Source organism: Prionailurus bengalensis, chromosome C1 (assembly GCF_016509475.1).
Source record: "Prionailurus bengalensis isolate Pbe53 chromosome C1, Fcat_Pben_1.1_paternal_pri, whole genome shotgun sequence".
Lineage (NCBI taxonomy): Eukaryota > Metazoa > Chordata > Mammalia > Carnivora > Felidae > Prionailurus > Prionailurus bengalensis.
In genome coordinates this window covers 80444617-80466033 of record NC_057345.1, presented here as the reverse complement: position 1 = coordinate 80466033, position 21417 = coordinate 80444617, and the positions used below count along the sequence as shown (strand labels likewise).

Below are 21417 nucleotides of genomic sequence, written 5' to 3'. Positions count from 1 at the left end.
GGGATTTCCTTTATTTCCATTTTGGAGACTTTGTTGACAGCTAATATTGCACTTCAAATTTTATCACACCTTTAGTCCATGTTCACATCAAGGGCGGATTTTCAGTCACTTTTTTCAAGACTAACACTAACATCACCAATTTAACAAGCACTTAGGTGACATTGCTGAAGGGCTATAACAACAAGAAAGGTTAACGCAGAATGACAATAGTCACTAAAATCACGCCCAGAGTCTTAGTAGAGTTAGAGGAGGTGTGAAGTAGGGGTTGGGGACACAGCCTCTGAGGGAATGATCTGGCCACATCTCAGCTCTGGCACTTTCTTGTCAGTCACTGGCCTCTGGCAATTGCCTTTCTGGGCTTCAGTTTTCTCAGTGGGGGATAAGATTATCACAGAGTCCTTCCTCTTAGAGTTGTGAAAATTAACTACTGACACACATAAAGAGATTAGAGAGCACAATAAGGTGCCCAGGATGGCAGGCGCTTCTCTTTACCAGTCAAAGTGGGCCTGCTTGCATGACCATCACACTGATCAGCTTTAAAATTCTGTGGTTCTTGACAGATGTTAACATGTGGGAGCAAGTCCCTTTTTATTTCCATCTTTGAGGTGAAAATGAGACGTGGTCGTTCTCATATTGTGCTTCAAAGTCACACAAAGAGATCAGTGAGTGTGGCTGCGCTGTAAGTCTTCAGGGAATAATAGTTATAATAGCAGCAGGAGCAAAAGTGTTCCCCGTATGTGAGACAAGGGGCATTATTCGGTAGCTGTTGTTTTCTTCAGTTCCACGATGCGCCACAAGAGAGTTCCAGAAGACCGTTTTAAAAAACTTAAAGAGGGCTGCTTTTGGTTCTGTTTAAATTGTACCATAAATGGTCACAAGACGGGGCCAAAAGATTCCTTTTGAAAACCTGATTGGTCAGTTCCTTCTTTGGTTGTTTAAATTAGACCAAAAAAATAGTACATGAGTATATTTAATTGGAACAAAAATACAACACATGGGGTTAAGTACAAACATTTCAATTCAACATACACCATATTTTTTTTTTCTTTGTTCTAGATTCTAGTCATAGAAAAACTCCTGGAAAAAATTTTCTGTTTCCATTAATCTATTGAAGATTTAATGAAAAACTTTTCAAAAAACATTACACTTCACTGGTGGTGATCTAGCACCCCCGTCGCATAGAAAAAAAATGGGGTTCCTGAGATCTGCTATAAAGATCCCCAGTGCCCTGCTTTGACAGATTACTGTGAAGGCAGAGTTGCCTTGGTGACTCCGGGTTTCTCTTCCAAGTTCATACCTGAGCAAAAGAGAGACAGTGCGGGGAGCATAGCAGCGTGGCTTTCTGGGGTGCTGGGCTCTGTTAAAGGAAAGCTCCAAATAGGATTTTCAATCACAAAAATTAACAGCACACAGGGTCTTTTTTCCCAGTCCCTTGTCTCCTCCCTGGAGGGGTGGGGGGAGGGGTGTCAATCCCCTGAGGCCGTGGGTGGAGCCTGAGGAGCCTCTTACCTTAGCGCACCAAACCCCGCCCCCGTCCCGCCCCTGGTTGTCCCCAGGAGGTGGAAAGAACCTGAGAAACACACTTTCCAAATGGTGCATGTGCACAATTTTCGAGAGCATGACGTAATAGCCCCGGAGAAAAGGCCCTTGAGGTCTTTCAGACGTCCCAATAGGACTATTCAAATAACGATAATTCCCTGGAAATTGTTATTTCACTTTCTCTCTTTCATACTTCTGTAAAGTACAGACTTAAGAACAATAATGAAGTAAGAGCCCTGAAGTCTGGAGCCAAAGAGTCCCAGTTTTGGCAGCGAAGGGAAGAGTAGAAGAGGGAGGAGGAGAGAAGGCAAGAGGGAAGAGGAGGTGAGGATCGAATGGAGTGCTCAGTGCCGGTGCTGTGTGAGCACCTACCCTCCGTGCCCACTCATTTAATAATCAAAAGAATTCCACTGATTTGGTGCTTTTGGCTTCACTGACAGGCAAAGAAAGAATTTGAGAAGTGACTTTTACAAGGTCACACACCAGTAAGGGGTGAAATCAGAAGTCAAACCAGATAACTAAGAGATGCCAAATATGCGGGTTTTTAATAAAAGCCTACTATTAACCATCCACAACCTTTGGGGTTTACTCTGTGGTGGTGGTTGTCGGAGCAACATACAAAAAACAGGTTGTTTGCCCTCTGTTGGTTTGACTGAGGGGGCAATGACCACAGAGGATACCCATTTGACTCAGACGCTCTTGCTGGGAGGTCCCCAGTGTAGAGCAGAAGAAACTCCTTCATGCTCTGGGCCGTGGCCTGCCTGGTAAAAACTTCCTGGGTCCCTCCAAGGTGGTAGTTTCCCTTCTACTGTTTATTGATGCGCTACAAAAAGGAAAGTGCTTGTAAACAACTTGAGTGCATGAACAAGCTAATTAAAATAATTAATAGCTTGTGAATGAAAAAAGTAGTAAAACTAATTATTATAGATTGGCCCTGTGGGAAGAAGAAAATTGCTGACATTCTTCAGGTCTAAGCTGATCCATCTGAGACAGAAAAGCACAGTTTACCAGGTCCCTTCAGAGGATATGGTTCCTTCCCAGCCCAGATTCAAACTCTCCTGCTTCTCATCCCAACCTGTAATTTCCTTCTTGGCAGTTCCTCTATGCAAGTGACCCTCCAATGATCCTCACTCCAAACCGTTCCCTCTAGGCAAGCATCTGACTTTTCTGTTTTTAACTTAAAGAATCATGAAAGTTTTGACTCTGAGAAGCACAGCATTGAAGGACGCTGCAGACCTCTAGTAAAATGACCCATAGGATGCATGACTCCTTTTGCGAGTGTTTCCACTTTCCACTTTTCCATTTTCCAGTTTCCACTTGATGGCTAGCCAGTCTTTGCGTGAGCACCTTCCAGTGACAAGAAATGACAGCTGTGGCTGCTCTGACTGCTGTCAAATACCTCTTGCTTTTCTTTCGAGTTATACTCTGTCCCTCTAACGTCCCACTATGGCTCATTCTATCTCTTGGGGCCTTAGAGAATAAGAAAAATGCCTTTCCCAAGCATGTGAAGGCAGAACTGTGTCAGCTCATGCCTTCCCAGTGTCCAGTTCTACTTCCAAACTTGCTAGGTGCTCTACCCCCAGGAGCGGAGCACCCGTTGAAACGTTCTCCAGTTTACCCAGGAGAGGTGTTTACCTGAAATGGCCAAAAGCAGCCCTGAGCAGGGGAGGATCAGAGTCGTCTCTGGGAGAAGCAACAGTCATAGCTGAGGGGAAGTGGAACACCAAGTCCAAAGTAGATCGGGGAACAGAGGAAGGACATCAAACAATAAATTTGTTAGCTCAGAGGGTCAGGAGTAGAGGAGAAACAGGAAGAAGAATAGGTCCAGAAAGGCAGTTCAGAACTAAGACCACGAATAGTAAATTTTTACAGGAGCTCCCCTTTTACATAGCTATTCACATGTGTCCCATGGCCATGCAGGGCCAGACACCTTCAGTTAAACACTGGGAGTTCTTCAAGTATTTATTATACAACAGGTTATCGAAACTGCCTTTACAACACATTCAAGAATCTTGTTGAACATCCCATCAACTCACTGGTCATTAGTTGGTAGAATCACCTGACACATTGGGGTAACAGGGTGTCTGAGAGGTGTTGAAAATGTACACCAGGGCATGGAGCAGTCTTTCTTTGCTCAGGAAAAGTCTCTTTAGTGGACTCTTTTAATTAGGTAAACATAGCTTGATAGAGTGCATGGGAAGCACTTAGTGTAGCCAGTAAGACCAGCTCTCTTCATCTCTCCTCTTAGACTAAGTGAGTCTCAGCGTTTTTGGACAATGGGAAGTAAGTGAGGCAGAGGTGGCCATGAGGCAGAGAGATACAGATCATCTTGCAGAATGAAGCAGTTATATTAAAAGTAATGTAAAAGTGATCATACCGTGTTCAGACTGTGAGTGACCAAAGCAGGTCATCTTGTTTGAAATGGCACAATGGCATTGTTCCATACCTAGTTCATAGCTGTTCCCCTCTTCCAAATTTCTTAGTGGTCACTAACTGGTGGCATCATTCACAGTTCATGGAGGATCTAACGTCATTCACCCAGATCAGGAAATTTGTGTGCACTTAGAACAGCGGATTTTGTTCATTCAGCTAGCCTTTCCAGCTTCCTCTTTGCCAGGCCCTGCAGGGGGTGCTGTGGGTACAGCTGCAAGCTCTGTGAGTGCTCTCTCACCACCCTCCAGTTCCCTTGGAGCACATCATGAGCTTCTTGCTTTGTACCTGCTCACACACAGCAAGATGCCTGGAGACCCTGGAAAGTTCTCTAGCTACTAAGGTTAACTTATCCTTTACGATTAAAATGAAATGGAAAGCCCAGCTTCCCTCTCCAAATCTCTAGATTATTCTTTTCCTAATCACTTCTGGGCTCAGCTTCCTGCTTCTGTTAATTCTCAGTCCCCACTCAACCCTTCACCTCCTGTGTGCATGGCCTCTTTTCCACACCATGTTACCCCACTGGGGAAAATGCTCCAATTCCTGCACCCCCACACCCTACTGTCAAGAAAAACAACACACTGTGTCAGTTCATTTCCTCTGAGATTTGGTCACCAGGACAGAATTAGAAATGCAAGAGATTTCTTGAGGAAATCTTGAGATTTCTTGAGGGAAGAGAGAGAGAGAGAACGCGCATGCACACACACACACACACACACACACACACAGGAGTGGGCGGGGAAACCTTAGAACATGATGCAGGTCTGACACCTGTGACGAGAGAAGGGGAAGGAAGAGGATTTGCAAGAAGAGCCTCAGAAGACAGTACAGTTCTGGGAAAGTCCTGAGCAGGCAGATGGGAGATCTAGAGCAAAGATCGCCCAGTGGAAGAGTCCTGCGTTGGGCAGAAATGGCTGAGCTAGAGGTCTCCGCTGAGTTCAGTCAAGGCTGGAGCAGCCCAGGTAGATGGCGGCCTTGGTGTGAACATTGCAGTGGGTCCCCAAGGTGCACGAGCTGGAGGCCAACCTAATTGCATTGTTTGTAGCAGTTTCTCCCCAAGAGAGATCTGAGTGAATGACGCTCCACAGCTGGCTTGGAGCACCACATAGCAGACTTTTATTGAGGTTCTAAAATACAGGAGAAAATGATGGGAGTCATGTGAAAGCACAGCACAGCCGATAGAGGAAAAAAATATTGGACCCCACTGGTTTTAAACTTACTAGGCCATTCCTAACCACTTGTGCCTCTCTTTGTGGTGGTCCCTCACATTACCCCCTCACCTCACTTCCCTTGGCTCCTCTTTCCCTTTGTTTTTTCTCTTTCCTCTGGCTGTTAACCTTCAATTCTTGTTATTTTTCTCATACAAGGCAATTTATCCTTGGGGATTTCATCTTTCACGTGCCAGGTGTTTCACAAAACAAAGGATAGTCTTCTCTCTGAACAATTCTACTTCCATCTTTATAATTAATGTTTTTAGGCCCATTATGTATTTTCTTTGTACAATTTCTACAGAGTTTCAGAATCTTAATTGTAGGTATTATTTGAAAACTGAGTGCATTTTTTGCCAGGGAATTAACAGATACGTCTTCTAAGATCCTTATCGTAGCTGTCAATTGCTCTATGAGTGACATCAACTGAGTTTAATTCAACAGTATTTATGGAGCTGCCCTCAGTCCTAGAAACTAAACTAAGTCATTTTGCAAAGAGAAATAAAATCAGCTCCTACCCCTAAGAAATAAGCTTCCAGCTTCTTGAAAGAAAAGTAGGGATATGTAAAAGGATCCACCACCAACTCAGTGGCTGAGCAGATGTCTAGATGAGAAGGCTGAAAATGGCTTCTGAGATCCTCGTTCAGGTGGAGTGATTAATGTAATTTATCCAGAGAAAGGACAGGACAAAACGCAGATGGGGGTGGAAATGGAGAAATAGGTGATTTTAGAGATAGATGATGTTTCAGCGGTGCTCAAATATTTTCCTGAATGGATGAATAAATGAAATGAAAAGGCAATGGCATGAGCTTTTCAAAGGTAACTGGAAATTCCAACCCTAGGAGGGTGGTGAAGGAATGGCCTGCAGAGAAATGGTTAAGTGGTAGGTTTGATGAGGCTGCCCAGTGGAAATACTGTGGGACCCAAGGAATTTAACAAAAATCCCCTACCCCTGGACAAGCAGAGAAAGACTAACTCCATTTTGTGCTACACCCACCATCTCATGTATAACCCCCACATGACCTACTTATTGCCTAAGACACTCCCCCACCCTAGTCAAGCCGCTGAGCACACCCTTACTGGAAATTGGCTCATATAGGAATACGGAACCCCTAACCGCCAAAGAATGTAAACCCCGCCTTTTGCCTGCCAAACTTGCGCACCAATTCTGACCAGAATGATAGGCTAGTTCAAACAGTTACTATAGGGTAAATTGTAATTCAATTGGCCACCTGCATGTGGATTGACATGACTATGCAACTTTCTGTGTGTGTTACAATCTCATTGGCCACTGGCCCATATAAAACTGCTACGCCTCTTAACCTAGGGGTCCAAGTCCCTGCTCTGCTGTGTCAGGTATACTTGGGCCCAAGCTCGAGCTTGCAAATAAACCCTCGTGCGTTTGCATCGGTATCGGCTCCTTGGTGGTCTCTCGGATTCGAAATCGGGGGCATTACAGTACATCAGAGACAGAACAGCATAAGACAGCATAAGAGACAGAACACACTAAGTCTAGAATCCTCAGAGATGTGTACAGAAACAGACTGAGTAAAGAAAAGATTGTTCCAAGAGGAACAATCAGAACAGAGAGTAACAACCTGTCACTGAAGGTAAATGCAGAATCACAAGAAGCTAGACTAGAAGAGGAAGAAAAAAACAGGTTAGAGTCTTCTTTGGTGACCCTCAGAGCCACCGTTTCAACAGTGAGGGGACAAAATGCAGAGAGGACTTTTGCTCTTGCTGGAAGGAGAGAAGTTAGCATTAGAATACTGAACATTGGAGGAAAAGACCAGAAGCCAGAGAAGCCAGAGAAAAGCGGAGCATGGCCAGAGCCTGAGGGAAAGGGGTCCAGAGAGGAGAGTGGGTGGGACTTAGTGATGAGACCGTCTTGCTGCCTGAGGCTTGAGGCAACCATTGATTGGGCTGGGTCAGAGGTAGCCTTGGAAAGGAGTGGGGCACTGTGTTCTCCTACACAGGAGGGCAGATCAACACAGAAGAAATGGACTGAGTGGAAAAAAGGGAAATTGAGGGTGAAGTGGGCCTTCCTCCCACCTCTTAGAGACAGAGGACCAGGTGGGGCTCTGGTCTTTGGAGAGCATAACAGGTTGGAAAAGGCCATAGGAGTCAGCCAGAGATGACCTTGAGGAAGCTAGGAAGGTGTGTGTTCTCATCCTCACACTGACGACAATTCATTCACAGTGATAGCTATTGTTAGAGTTCTTATTTTTCACATATTATTGATGTGGAGAACAAAGGCAAAAGGAAATGTAGATAAAATTAAATTTCCTTATAGCCCATTGACAAATACTTGAGGCAGGCAGAGTAAGACATTCCTCCGGGAACTCCCAACTGTCTCAATGTTAATGCCTGGCTAGAGGCGAAAACAACCTTAGCTTGAGGATAGTCAGGCCTCAAGGATCTGTAAGTCTTGGTCACCAGGCCAAGGATTCCAAAATCCTTTTGGAAACTTCCCTGTGCCTTTACCTTCCCCAATTCCCAACTATGTGATCAGTCACCCCTCACACTTATAGCGCAGCTCTTTCTGCCCACAGGGGTCCTGACCCCGTGTCTTAATAAAAACACCTTGTTGCACCAAAGAAGTCTGAAGAATTCTTTCTTGGCCCTCGGCTCCAAACCCCAACACTTCAAACTGCATCATTTTGGCACCCCAATGTGAGGCCTGCGTCTTCTCATCTGGACTCTGAGCCTCGGTGCAAACTTGGTAAGTACTCCTCTCCTCTCCCTTTACTTTCATTTCAGGAGCTTTTCAGGGAGTATGGTCTTATTGGAACACTCTCATGTCAATTGCTCAGGCTGCAATCCTCTAACCCACGGCTCTTCTATGGGGAAGAGAAAGCCTGCCTTTTGGTTGGAAGTTAGTACCTTGGCCGGAATGCTAATAAAGACTCAGAAACTTGATGCCCTCTCTTTATTCCCATTCTTATACAAAAGTTGTCTGTGTTGGGCACAGGACAGCCACCTAACTCACCAGGACAGCTCAGTCTTAAGACTCCCGTGTGAGGTTTCCTCCTCATTGGTCTAATGTGACACCCTTCACATCTCTGGCCTAGCTGCTTCTGGCCTCGAGACCTCCACTTGGAGCACATCAAAACCAGTAACCAACTGAATTAAACCCAACCAGGATCTTTCCCTAGGGAAGCTGGTTGTAAAGACTACATGTATTGGAATGTCAGATCATGATGGATTTCTGTCTTTACTGTTTTCCATCAGTGTCCCTTACTGGCTACTTAAATTATAAAGTTGGGTAATTTCCCCTTGAGAAACTCTCCTAGTGCTTTCTATGGGTTAAAAAGGAAGGATTCTTCAAGGCAAAGCATGTATTTTGATCCATTCAGTGCTACCCATTTATAGTCTAGAAAGCAAATGGGGAAGGGGAAGGTGGTAGCTAGTATCCCTCCTACAGGTCTTTACAATGGGAATGGTGACCAACAGCGGTTTCGTTCAAAGAATGCCTCAGATTGCTTTTGATACCAAGAAGCTCTGACATGTCCTGCGCCTGGGATGTCACCCAGGAGACAGGGGCAGGGGATGTTTGGCAGTGGACCTTTTCTACTTTTCTAGAAGCATGGGAGCTTCTTCAGCCGCCAAGGATTCTCCCTTGGGATGCCTTTTAACTCACGGAAATCAATTCAGATTGTAAGATCTAGGAAAGAAAAAACTGATCTTCTTCGGTAACATTGCATGGCCTCAGTACTCCTTAGGAGATGAGGGGAGATGGCCATTATTGGGACGTTAAGCTTCTGTATGATCTATCAGATCTCTTCTGCAAGAAGCAGGGAAAATGGACTGAGGTACCTATATCCAGGCCTTCATGGCCCTAAGTCAGGATTCGGACCTGAGGGCCTATTGTAGAATGTGTTACCACCAACCAGGTTCATAAACCCCATCTGGATATACTGGATGATGACCGCCTAAATAGGCCCATTCCTCCTAATAAGCCAGGGCTACTTCAGGAGTCACTGACCAGTCCAGACAAAGAGGACACTGGCTCTGTTGCTATCCCTCCTCCTTATAGACCCCAAGACCTGTCTGCTCCCAGCCCAGCTGGACAAACTAGGAGTGGGATTCCTTATCTTGCAGGAGTTCCAGCTAACTTTGGAATGCATCTTCTTAGGAAAGTTGCCAATGGAGAAATGGGCATGATTCAAGTCCATGTCCCCTTCTCCATGGCAGACCTGGCCCAGATAAAATAATAATTAGGACGGATCATGGTGTGTGCGGGTGACTGATCCTTGCCATGTCTTCGCACAAGACTTTCGGGATCAAGCGATTTCTGGCCAGGAAACAAAAGCAGAATCATCCCATTCCCTAGTGAGTTCAGATGAAGACTGGTAATAAAATCAGGTACAACTCCAAGAGGCGGCATTGGAGAAGAACCAAGCTGGGTCTGTAAGAGATCGCTCGTGCGATGGCACGCATATTTATGCTGCATGAAGGTCACGTGTTCCTATCCCATCACTCTGTAAACCTCCCTACTACCTGAACAATAGATATGCTTTATCAGGGAAATGATTTTTCTCTGCTATTATGCTTCTGTACCAGTAGGTTAGTAATAAATATGTGAGAACTTTTGACTGAAAAGAAAAAAACAATTAGGACAATATTGCGAAAACCCTTCTCAATTTATTGAATCCACAATTAACAAGTGTATATACTGTTTGATTTGACCTGGCAAGATATATACATCATATTAACTCGTTGCACCCATGAGGAAAGGAACTGTATGGGGGATGTATTTGGAGTATCTCTGGCAACCAGAGAGAGGGAACGTTATCCGGTAGGGGGCGCTGCTGTTCCAAATACCGAAGCACACTGAAATTATCCGGAGGACAGACAAGGAAGGGAAAGGTGAGATCATGTGATTACTTGTTTAACACAAGGAATGAAAAAAGGAATCACTATACCTGTACATTTTGATAACATTCAGGAAGTTATTCAAGGAGCTGGTGAGAATACAGCTCTATTTCAGGGTCATTTGATAGAAGCTATCAGTAGAAATGCAAATCTGGACCCAACCTCACCTGAGGGAACAACTATACTAAACCTGCATTTTATAAGTCAGCTGGCACCTGACAGCCACTAAAAACTGACTAAAATGTCCTTAGGTCCTCAAATCTTCCCTCTTCCCCCAGAACCTACTAGAGGTAGCAACTGGAGTCCTCAATAATACAGATGTGGCCTTAAAGCAAGGAAAGGACCGGAGAGCTGAATTGCAGGGTAAAATATAGACTCAAATATTGGCTGCCACTATTGTGGATTCCCCACGACACCAGACTAACCAGGGGCCAAAGAAAAAGCTGGTATCAAAGAATCAGGTAAGACTCCATGCTAGCACTGTGGTCAGATCAGACAGTGGAAAAAAGAATGTCTAAACAAATGTTCTCCACCAGGGCCATGTCCTGTCTGTAAGAAAAAAACGACATTGGAAGAAAAACTGTCCTCATCTCCAGAGAGAGAGGGAGACAGGAACTCACTTCCCTGCCTGAGAGCAGGAACCAGAGGATCTGGCATGATGGGGCCCTGAGGCTGGTCTGGCTCCCTTTGACATCAAGATGACTGAGCCCTGGATTACTCTGGATATGGAAGGCAAGTTTATCAATTTTGTTATTGATATAGGAGCCACTTTCTCTGTTCTTATTCAGCACTCCGGTTCTGCTTGTTTTTCTGACCATAAAATTGTTGGCCTAGAAGGGGAAACTACATGCCATTGGACAATGCCTTTAACCTGTATATACAAAAGTCAATGGGTTACTCATGTTTTTCTACTTCTTCTGTCTTGTCCTACTCCATTACTTGGACGAGACTTAATGTGTACACTGGGAAGCAGGTTTTCCCTTACTAAAGAAGGGGATGGCTTGTTCTCTTTAACACCTGGAGAGCTAAAACCTTATCCTGCTATCCCTACTACTAGCTGGAAGGAAATAAATCCACAAGTCTGGGATTGTGGATGTCCTAGAACATCCTAGGAAGCCCTAGGACGGCTCTTAAAGCCCAACCAGTTAAAGTGATTTTAAAGAACCCAACCAGGGGTGCCTGGGTGGCTCAGTCGCTTAAGCATCCAACATTGGCTCAGGTCATGATCTCATGGTTCTGAATTGGAGCCCCACTTTGGATCCTCTCTCTCCCTCTCATTGTCCCTGCCCCCAACTCTAAAATAAATAAACATTTAAAAAAGATAAATAAATAAAGGACCCAATCACTACCCTTCATAGAAAACAATATCCCTTAAAACCTGAGGCAAAGGCTGGATTGCAACCACTTATTGATAAGTTTCTCAAACATAGTATTTTAAAGCCTTGTCAATCTCCTTATAACAATCCAATTTTACCAGTCAAAAAGCCAAGTGGGGACTATTGAATGGTACAAGACTTGAGAACTATAAATGAAGCTTTATGCCTGTTTATCCCATAGGCCCAAATCCCTATACTATTTTCACCCAGGTCCCTGGTGATGCCCACTGGTTTATAGTACTCATTTAAAAGACACCTTCTTTTGCAGCCCTCCAAGTGAGGAAATGCAGCCACTATTCGCCTTTGAATGGGCCTCACCTTTGAGCCCCCAGGCTGCTCAGTTAACATGGATGGTCTCCCCAAGCCACCACTGGGATTTAGAGACAGTCCTCACCTTTTTTGAGACTGCATTTAGTAAAGACCTTCATGCCATCGCCTTGCCTCAAGGGACTACAGTTCAGTATGTGGATGATATTTGATTCCGTAGTCCCACGAGAGAAATGTCTGATGGCAATTCTGTAACTTTACTTGATTTCTTGGCAGACAGGAGAGGGTACTGCATCTTCCTTAAAAAGATGCAAGTATCTAAACAGAAAGTACAATATTTGGGACATGAGCTAACGCCAGGTCACCATATCCTGTCTACTGACAGGAAAAAGACTATATTAGATCCTGGACCCCCAGCTATGAGAAAACAACTCCATACTTTCCTAGGAATGGCAGGTTCTTCCCAGTTTACACTTTCCTAGGTATGGATTCCTGGATTTGGGCTCTTAGCCAAACCATTGTATGGTTCAGTTAAAAGCCCTGATGAGGAACCTTTATTCTGAACTAAAGCCCAGCAGACGGCCTTTCAAACATTAAAAGCTTTTGCCAGCCGCCGATTTGGCTTTACCAAATTTAGAAAAACCTTTCACTGTATATGAAGCAGAAAAACAGGGACAAGCTGTGGGAGTTCTTACCCAGAAATTAGGAAGTGAAACAAGACCGGTGGGCTATTTTCGGAAGTCACTCGATAATGTCGCTCAAGGTGGCGGCTTGTCTTCGAGGGGTGGCTGCAAGAGGCCTCCCAGTAGAAGAGGCCTCAAAACTTACTCTGACACAGTCTCTGCGAGTGATGACTCCACATCCGGTCCAGAGTGTCTTAGAAACCAAAGGCCACCAATGGATGACGGGAGGCCACTTAGCAAATACCAGGCTAGATACACCTGAAATAATACTTAAAACCTGTCAAGCCTTAAGCCTAGCTATCCTTATGCCTGGCCATTATACTTGTATGATAGACTGCGACTACTCAGAGATTATTGATCTTGTTTATTCTAGCAGACCAGATTTAAAGGAGTCCCCTATTGAAAATGCAGATGATAATTGGTTTACTGATGGCAGTAGCTTCCTGGATAAGGGAGGGAGAAAAGCTGGATGTGCTATAGTTAGTTTAATTAAGACCACTGAGGCAAAAGCCCTTCCAACAAATACTTCTGCTCAAAAGGCTGAATTAATAGCACTTATCCATACTCTTCAATTGCTACATACCCATGGAGGAAGGAAAGGGGATTATTATCAAGCCGTAATTCCCCAATCAAATATGGGCCTGAAACTATTTCTTTTCTTTTCTTTTTTTTTCTAATGTTTATTTATTTTTTGAGAAAAAGAGACAGAGCACAAGCAGGGGAGGGGCAGAGAGACAGGGAGACACAGAATCTGAAGCAGGCTCCAGACCCTGAGCTGTCAGCACAGAGCCCAAAACAGGGCTTGAACTCACAGAGTGCAAGATCATGACCTGAGCCGAAGTTGGACGCTTAACTGACTGAGCCATCCAGGGGCCTCTGAAATTATTTCTCTTCTTGAGCCTGTATATCTACCTAAGGAGGTAGCTGCAATTCACCTCAAAGGACCTCAGAAGGATATGATCTTAGGGGGACCTGGGTGGCTCAGTTGGTTAAGCATCTGACTCTTGATTTTGGCTCAGGTCATGATCTCACAGTTTGTGAGATTGAGCTCTGCACAGGGCTTTGTGCTGACAGTGCAGAGCCTGCTTGAGATTCTCTCTTTCCCCCTCTCTCTGTCCTTCCCCCACTTGCATGCAAGCATTCTCTCATTCTCTCTCTCTCTCTTTCATAAATAAACTTAAAAAAAAAAAGGATATGATCTTAGAATCTAAAGGAAACAACTTGGCAAACCATGCAGCCAAACAGGCAGCACAAAATAAATAAATATTCAGTCTCATACCAATCTTAACTCCAATAAAGTCCATAATTCCAATCTATTCAGACCAAGAAATTCACAAAGTGCAGGAATGAGGATATTCAAAAAATGCATAGGACTGGCTTGTTAATAATAAGGGGAAAATCTTTATACCCAAAAATAACCAATGGAAGATAATACGGGGTTTACACCAGGCTACTCATTTGGGCAAAATACTTTAAAACATTGTATTAAAAATATATTTGATTGAATAAATTTAACAGCTACAATAAAACTGGTCTGCCGATCCTGTATTGTTTGTGCACAAGTAAATCTGGAAGACACGGTCTGCCCTCCCCCACTTTTAAAACCAATCCAAAGCCATAGGACATATCCATAAGAGGACTGGCAGCCTGATTTCACACAAATGCCTCCTTGCAAAGGCTATGAGTTCCTACTGGTGTTTGCTGATACTTTCACTGGGTGGATCGAGCCTTTCCATGTAAAATGGAAAGAGCCATGGAAATAACCAAAGTTTTCTTGCTAGAAATTATTCCTAGATTTGGCCTCCATGATCCCTTCAAAGTGACAATGGTCCTTCTTTTACTATGCAAATAAATAGCACAAGATTTTAAAATTAAATATTTTGGAGGTGCCTGGGTGGCTCAGTTGGTTAAGCATCAGACTTGATTTCAGCTCCTTGCTGGGCATGGAGCTTGCTTAAGATTCTCTCTCTTCCTCTCCCTCTTCCTCTGCCCCTTCCTTGCACCACCCCCTCACCTCAGTTCTCTCTCTCTTTCTTAAAAAAAAAAAAAAATTAAATATTTTCTACATTCATCTTGGCATCCACAATCCTCTGGGAAGGTGGAAAAAGCTAATCATACTCTAAAATGATACCTTACTAAACTTAGTCCAGAGGCCCAGGAAAATTGGGTTACTCTCTTACCAATAGTACTTCTCAGAGTAAGAACAGCTCCAAAACAACCTCTAGGACTTAGCCCTTTTGAGTTATTATATGGAAAGCCATTTCTTACAGACTTGTTACTAGATCAAGATTATAATACTCCATCAAATTTTTCACTTAAGGTTGGTTTAATGGTAAGTTACTTAATGAGTATACTGATCACATGCTCCCCAAACCTGATTTAACTACAACTGAAAGTCCGCCGCACCTAAGTCCTGGAGATATGATTTATTTAAAAGATTGGAAGTCAAATACAGTAGGGGATTTAAATCCAAAATAGAAAGGTCCATATGTACTCCCACTGCAATAAAATTAGAGGGGCACTCTTCATGGGCTCATATCTAGAATAAAGCCTGTACCTCCTTCACAGGAAACCAATGAGCAAACTAACATGCCTTCTTACACCTGTGAACCTGTAGAAAATCTAAAATTCCTCTTCAAACAACAATGAAGGTTGTATATTTTCTCCTTGTTTTCTGTTCATCTATCTTAGCTGACAATTCCTTTCTATAACGGACACAGTATTATACTGAACTGCGACATCAAACAACTTGTTGGATATATGGAATTTGCTCAAGTCAAGTTCATCTGAATTCCCTGGTGGGTTTTCCCCTTTGCAAGGCACTGATTGGCACTCTCTGTATACTTATATTTCAGAAATAATATATAATGATACCACGTTTCATTGATAAATCTATCACTACTTAGAATGTTTCTTCCCAGCCCATGACCAATAGAACATGGAATTTACCAAGACATAACCAGACTTTTTCATACCCTCAAACTATTAAAATATTAACTGATTTTACAAACCCACAAATTGATGCCCTCTAATGAGTGCCTAACTTACAAAACCCCACTTATCACTATACTGAGGATGGCATATATCAAATTTGGGATCCATATTTATGGCTCACACCTACTACTGGACAGTTCATTCAAACGGCAATTTTATGGGGGAGGCAAGAAATCATACATATGACACTTGGGCAAATAGCACATGGCATTTAGGATGGCTATCATTAGAACAGGTTCTCAAACCATTATGCTCCAGGCAGCTGATTGGCTTGCTACTGGTTGGATAAGGCGACCTGGAATCAGATGGCTGGCTCCAAATGAAATCCACTGGTTATGTGGAACTAACCACATATCCTCTAGGTCATCGTCGCACCTTAGGTTTTGCCTGGATTCATGGGTGCGTTATCCAACCATCACTTCCCCCAGGTGATCTTCCCAATTTAAAAATAAGATGGACACAGTCTAGAAAACAGATGATCACTTGGTGTCCATTTTTGCTCCATCTGTAGGATTAGAAAGTGTAATTTGGCTTATAGAAGCCCTTAATAAATGCACCATGAAGGTCCTCAATGATTCACAGAACAGCATCTCCTTACTTAATACTCAAGTCGCACAGATAAGCAAGGCTGTTCTACAAAATACAATGGCTTTAGATGTCCTAACAACAGCACAAGGTGGTACATGTGACATTATTAACACAGGATGCTGTGTATACATCCCAGATGATCACAAAAATGTCACAAAGCTATTAAAAGATATGAATACCCAAATCGAGGCTCTACAAAATCTTTCCCTCCTTTTCAGTGATTGGTTACATTACTGGTTTGGAGGGGCATTATGGTCAACTATTAAGGGTCTCTTTGTTGCACTTCTCATTCTTATAGCTGTATTCATCCTAACATATTGCCTTTTTCAGTGTCTCTCTGCTGAGACTCCATCACTACAATGACTTCACATCAACAGATGATCCTTTCCACAGAGATACTTCTTTACTGTCCACATTGGATTCAGCTGCCTCTGCCTTTCGTAACTCCCCTATACATTCCCAGACTGACCAATATTGACCCATAGGTAGGGACATCTCTATGCCCCTATTCAGCAGGAAGAAGTTACAGAAGATAAGACCTTCCTCCTTCAGCAGCCTTAAAGATTTAGGGGTCAAAATTGTTGGGGGGGGGCAGAGGTGATGTGGAGAACAAAGGCCAAACGAAATGGAGATAAAATTAAATTTCCTTATAACCTACAGGCCATTGACAAATACTTGAGGCAGGCAGGGTAAAACATTTCTCCTGAAACTCCCTACAGTCTTAATGCTAATGCCTGCCTAGAGGCAAAAAAAAAAAAAAAAAAAAAAAAAAAAAAAAACCCACACAAAAAACAAAAAACCTTAGCTTGAGGATAGTCAGGTCTTTAGGATCTGTAAGGCTTCTTTAACATATGAAAGCCCTTTTGGAAACTTCCCCTGGTCTTTATTTCTCCAACTCCCAAGTATACAGTCTGTCAGCCCTCACACTTAAAATGCAGCTCTTTCTGCCCATGGGTCCTGCCTCTTGCTTTAATAAAAGCACCTTTTTGCACCGAAGGGGCTCCTGGCTGGCTTAGTCGGTGGAGCACACAACTCTTGATCTCAGGGTTGTAAGTTCAAGCCCCAAACTGAGTGTAGAGGTTACTTAAAAATAAAATCTTTAGGGGCGCCTGGGTGGCTCAGTAGGTTGAGCATCTTACTTCAGCTCAGGTCATGGTCTCACGGTTTGCGGGTTCAAGCCCTGCATCGGGCTCTGTGCTGACAGCTCAGAGCCTGGAGCCTGCTTTGGATTCTGTGTCTCCCTCTCTCTCTGCCTCTTCCCCACTTGTGCTCTGTATCTTTCAAAAATAAACATTCAGGGGCGCCTGGGTGGCGCAGTCGGTTAAGCGTCCGGCTTCAGCCAGGTCACGATCTCGCGGTCCGTGAGTTCGAGCCCCGCGTCAGGCTCTGGGCTGATGGCTCGGAGCCTGGAGCCTGTTTCCGATTCTGTGTCTCCCTCTCTCTCTGCCCCTCCCCCGTTCATGCTCTGTCTCTCTCTGTCCCAAAAATAAATAAACGTTGAAAAAAAAATTTAAAAAAGAAAAAAAAAAAAATAAATAAACATTCAAAAAATAAAAAGAAATAAAATATCTTAAAAAACAAAAAATAAAATAAAAACACCTTTTTGCATCAAAGACATCTCAAGAAAGAAACTTGGCCTTGGCTCTGAACCCCAACACTTCAAACCGCATGATTATCTCACTTAACTCTTGAAACAATCCTTAAGCTAAGTTCTGAGGGGTGGAAACCAAAGCACGGAGAGGTTTTAAAAAATGTGTACAGTGATGGAGCTGGACTTCCAACCTACTTCACCTCACCTTACAGCCCATGCCATAAAATGCCTTTTTCTAGAATACATTACCTTTCCCATCATGACTTACAAAACGTGTGCTCTTACCAAGCTCTGCCCAGGAATCCTCAGTCTGATTTCCCAGTCTGGACTCTGGACCTTCTCAGAGGTTCCTCCTGTATCAGAAGTACCCTATGTCCCCTTCCCTCTCTGCCAAGCACACTGTTTTCCCCACCCCCTCTCTTCAAAGATTTCTTCATGGATACCTTCTCTGTGAGGTCCTCTCTCTGTGGGTGAATCTGAGATTGAGATTCTCTTGCTCTTGTGTTCACTGTAAAGCTTAGGTATTTTCCTATCATTGGATGGCCAAGCTTGTGGGAACCTTTGTGTCCACCTGGATGTCAGCTCCTTGAGAGTGTCCCCAGTCTCAAAGCAGGGAGGACTTTCGTCCGCTCTCAATATGTCCTAACCAGTCTCTACTCTGAGATACTAGTTAACACATAACATTTGTAGAATATGATGATATTGCCAACAAATGTGTATTTACCTGCCTTCTCTATAAATGTAAGTGGCCAAAACCTCTATAAGGATTTTAATCAAGAGGTAACTTTTCTCAAAATCGGATTGCTTTATTTTCTGAACTTATACCTAGCTAGGGATTTGGTCATTTCATCCTTGTGTTTTATCTACCTTTACACTGTTCAGTTGCTCCTGAGTTAAAAGGGAAAGGCTAGCAATTTCCTGCTCCTTGCCTGGTCTGTTGCTAGAAACGTGTGAGATTTACTTGGCTCTGGTTTCCCTGAATATCTCTACCTTTCCAAGGAGGCATCCAAACGCTGCATTAAGGCAGCATTAATCTCTGCAGTGTTTCTTCCCGCTCAGGATTTACCTCTTCCTGAATCCTCTTCGTTTATTGGAGGGAAATTCCTAATTGCCCTTAATTTATCACTCCTCTGACCCTGTTTCCATTGCTGATACATTTTATTGGCTTCATGAAGACAAGACCAAAGCACTAAACTAAAATAAATTAAAATGAAACCTACTTCAATGCTTTAAGTTCCTGAATGTTCTCCCTTACCCACTATGGCTTTTAAGGTATTTAAAGACTCTCTCATCGTGTGGCTTTTTCTAAAGCCATTCTTCCATCACTGTCTACTCCAGATTTTTCTCAGTTCACTTTTGTACCCTGTTAGTATTGTTTCAGTCCTCCTACCCCTTTTTAAAACCTCTTCTTTTTAAGCATGCTGGTTTTATAAATCAAGAGCCTTCTGTTTTTCCCATGGTCATTTTTGGTTATTCTCATGTGGTCCTTCCTCATTTAGTAGTTTTTCTGAGCAGTTAATTCATTTCCTGGACACAGAGGGCTTTAAAGAAGCCTTACTTTGCCTTATTATCCACTTTGCCCCTCAATCAACCCTTTGTAATAGTATCTGGTTCTTCTAATCCTATTTAACATCCTCATCTACTTTATAATCAACTCTCCACTCTCTTCAATGACCAGCTTCTGTGGTTCATCCTTCTATTTGCCTTTCTCCCGTGATATTACATCCGGGCTGATCAAAATCGAGCTTCCTTTAGCTTTCTGCCAATTGATTTTTAGGAGTGAGTCAAAAATAATTTTATTTTGGGCTCATGGTAACTCTTTTTCACTTGTGCCAATAATCATGTATGCTAAACACATTGATTTAAAAATAAGCACATGCTTATTGTCATAAAGCAACCGTATTTTTTCCCATGACCTCCTACTAGTTATAAAACATTTCATCTCCTTAGGTAATTATGATAGTCACAGAAATAACTTTTAAATACTGCTATGTGTCTTCTCTAAAAAACTATCTCATTTTCATGAAAACTACCTTCTTGGTGTTAAACCATCTACACTTGCTAATACCTGTGGTATAGGTGTTTCTTAGGTTTCTGATGGAAAGATTTTGCTGACTGATCCAAGCTTAGACTTTTGCCCTTCTTTTGGGGTGACAGACAGGTTTTTCTAAATTAATTATGAAGTCATTCTCATCTGGAATTCATAATATTCATGTAACAGTCTCAAAGAGCTTCATGAATAAAGATAGCTACTGTAGAGTTTGACACTCTGAGGTATAAAGGGGTTAAATTATGAGCCTCAGCAACCAAACAATAAGGCCCTGACAGAACCAAAGAGAGCCAGCCTGCCTAAATCATTTCTTCTGACTCCTCTCAAGCTCCCACCGGTGTCCCACCTCCCGTCCCTTCTCCTTTGTTACTGGCTGTTTCCTCTGATTGTAATTCATTCTGTATTCCTTCCTGCTCCTCTGTCTTGGCTAATTGTTCTTTTCCCACACTACTTGGTTTTAATTTCCTCTAGTTATCACCTTATCACCAATGTCTACACTTCCTCTCTCTTTCTGACCTATCTCCAGCTCACTGCTGACCTGCAGGGTCCCTAGCACAAGTGCTTAATTTCCACTGTACGCGGGTTTGCCGATCTCTGAAATGGGAGTGGTAACTCTCCCTTTCTTCCCAAAGCCGCCGGATCAAAATCCAGTCTTTCTGGGACAGTCTTACCAATAACAAACTATGGGCGTGCTGCATTCTGTGATTATTTTAATGAACATTCCAATCGGTTTCACTAGCAAAGCTGGAAGCTGAGAGGATATGTCATCCTTTTGGCTCTGTTTGCCCCTGTTTTTAACTTTGCGAGGGAATCCAGCCACACAAGTTCTAATTTTCTCTGTGTGGCACATTCACTGACAGAGCAATTTTCTCTGTGCTGTAAAAATTTGAGTGACATCCTGAGTAAACCTATTTATCTCTTTTCTTTGAGGAAAAAAAAAAATGTTCTTCTTACCCTTCCCCACAGGGTGGTGTCCTAGGAACTCCGTCAAAACACGTAGGCTCACTCACCAAGTTTCTTCACCAAGGGTTAAAATGGAAATCTTAATTTTTAAAAGCTGGTGTCATTATTGCATTAGAGAAGGAGGGGTATCCAATATTTAACGTAGGCTCATTGATCCCAGGGTGTCGGCGGGGGGGGGGGGGGGGTGGGTAGCACTCAAGCTCGCTATTGTTTTGTTTGGTTTTATTTTGCTCCAGCAGACTTGAACCTTCTTTTTCCTTTTAGGGTTTGGGGGATGGGGAAATGAACTGTCCCTTGACTGAGGAGGTGGAGTGGAGGCCTTTGTTTTAAGACCGCAGTTCTGATTACACCTGACAGGGCTGAAACTTGATTCCCACAGAGACTACTCACACCTTATCTTCTTCATTCGTGATGATTACAGCAGGAATGCGGCACAAGGTGTCACTTTGATTCAGTCTGTATACTGCCGAGTGTGATAATAAAAAGAAAAGTTCATTTTTTTGGTCCCAAGATTAGCTCCAGGGAGAGTTCTCTCCCTTCCATCAGTTTTTTTTTTTTTTTAAACTGGTCATCGAGGCTAAATCTTAATGTTCCTGCCTGAGAGTCTCATAGTTTGAGAATAATCACATTTAATAAAAAGTCTGCCTAAGAAAAGGACTCCCATAACCTGAGCCATGGCAGTGATTTTGTGGTATTTGGATTCATGTCCGTAAAAATATTTGGACACCAGATGGTGGATTGTTAGGAGCATTCATCCCAAACCAGAAGTTTTAAAAAATTCACACACACACACACACACACACACACACACACAGCACTGTGGGAGGGAAAAATCATCATTAGTTTTTTTTCC

General features: G+C 43.2%; 1 protein-coding gene and 1 long non-coding RNA gene across 2 annotated transcripts in view; one reads left to right on the top strand and one right to left on the bottom strand.

Moving 5' to 3' along the window:
* LOC122480798 overlaps positions 1-21417 on the bottom strand; it is a 53483-nt gene that overhangs the window by 21534 nt on the left and 10532 nt on the right. The window lies entirely within an intron of this gene.
* LOC122480797 (60S ribosomal protein L39-like) lies at positions 9308-9748 on the top strand. Its single transcript, XM_043575621.1, is given in 1 exon segment — positions 9308-9748. A coding segment is annotated over 1 exon segment (156 nt). The 5' UTR covers positions 9308-9435; the 3' UTR covers positions 9592-9748.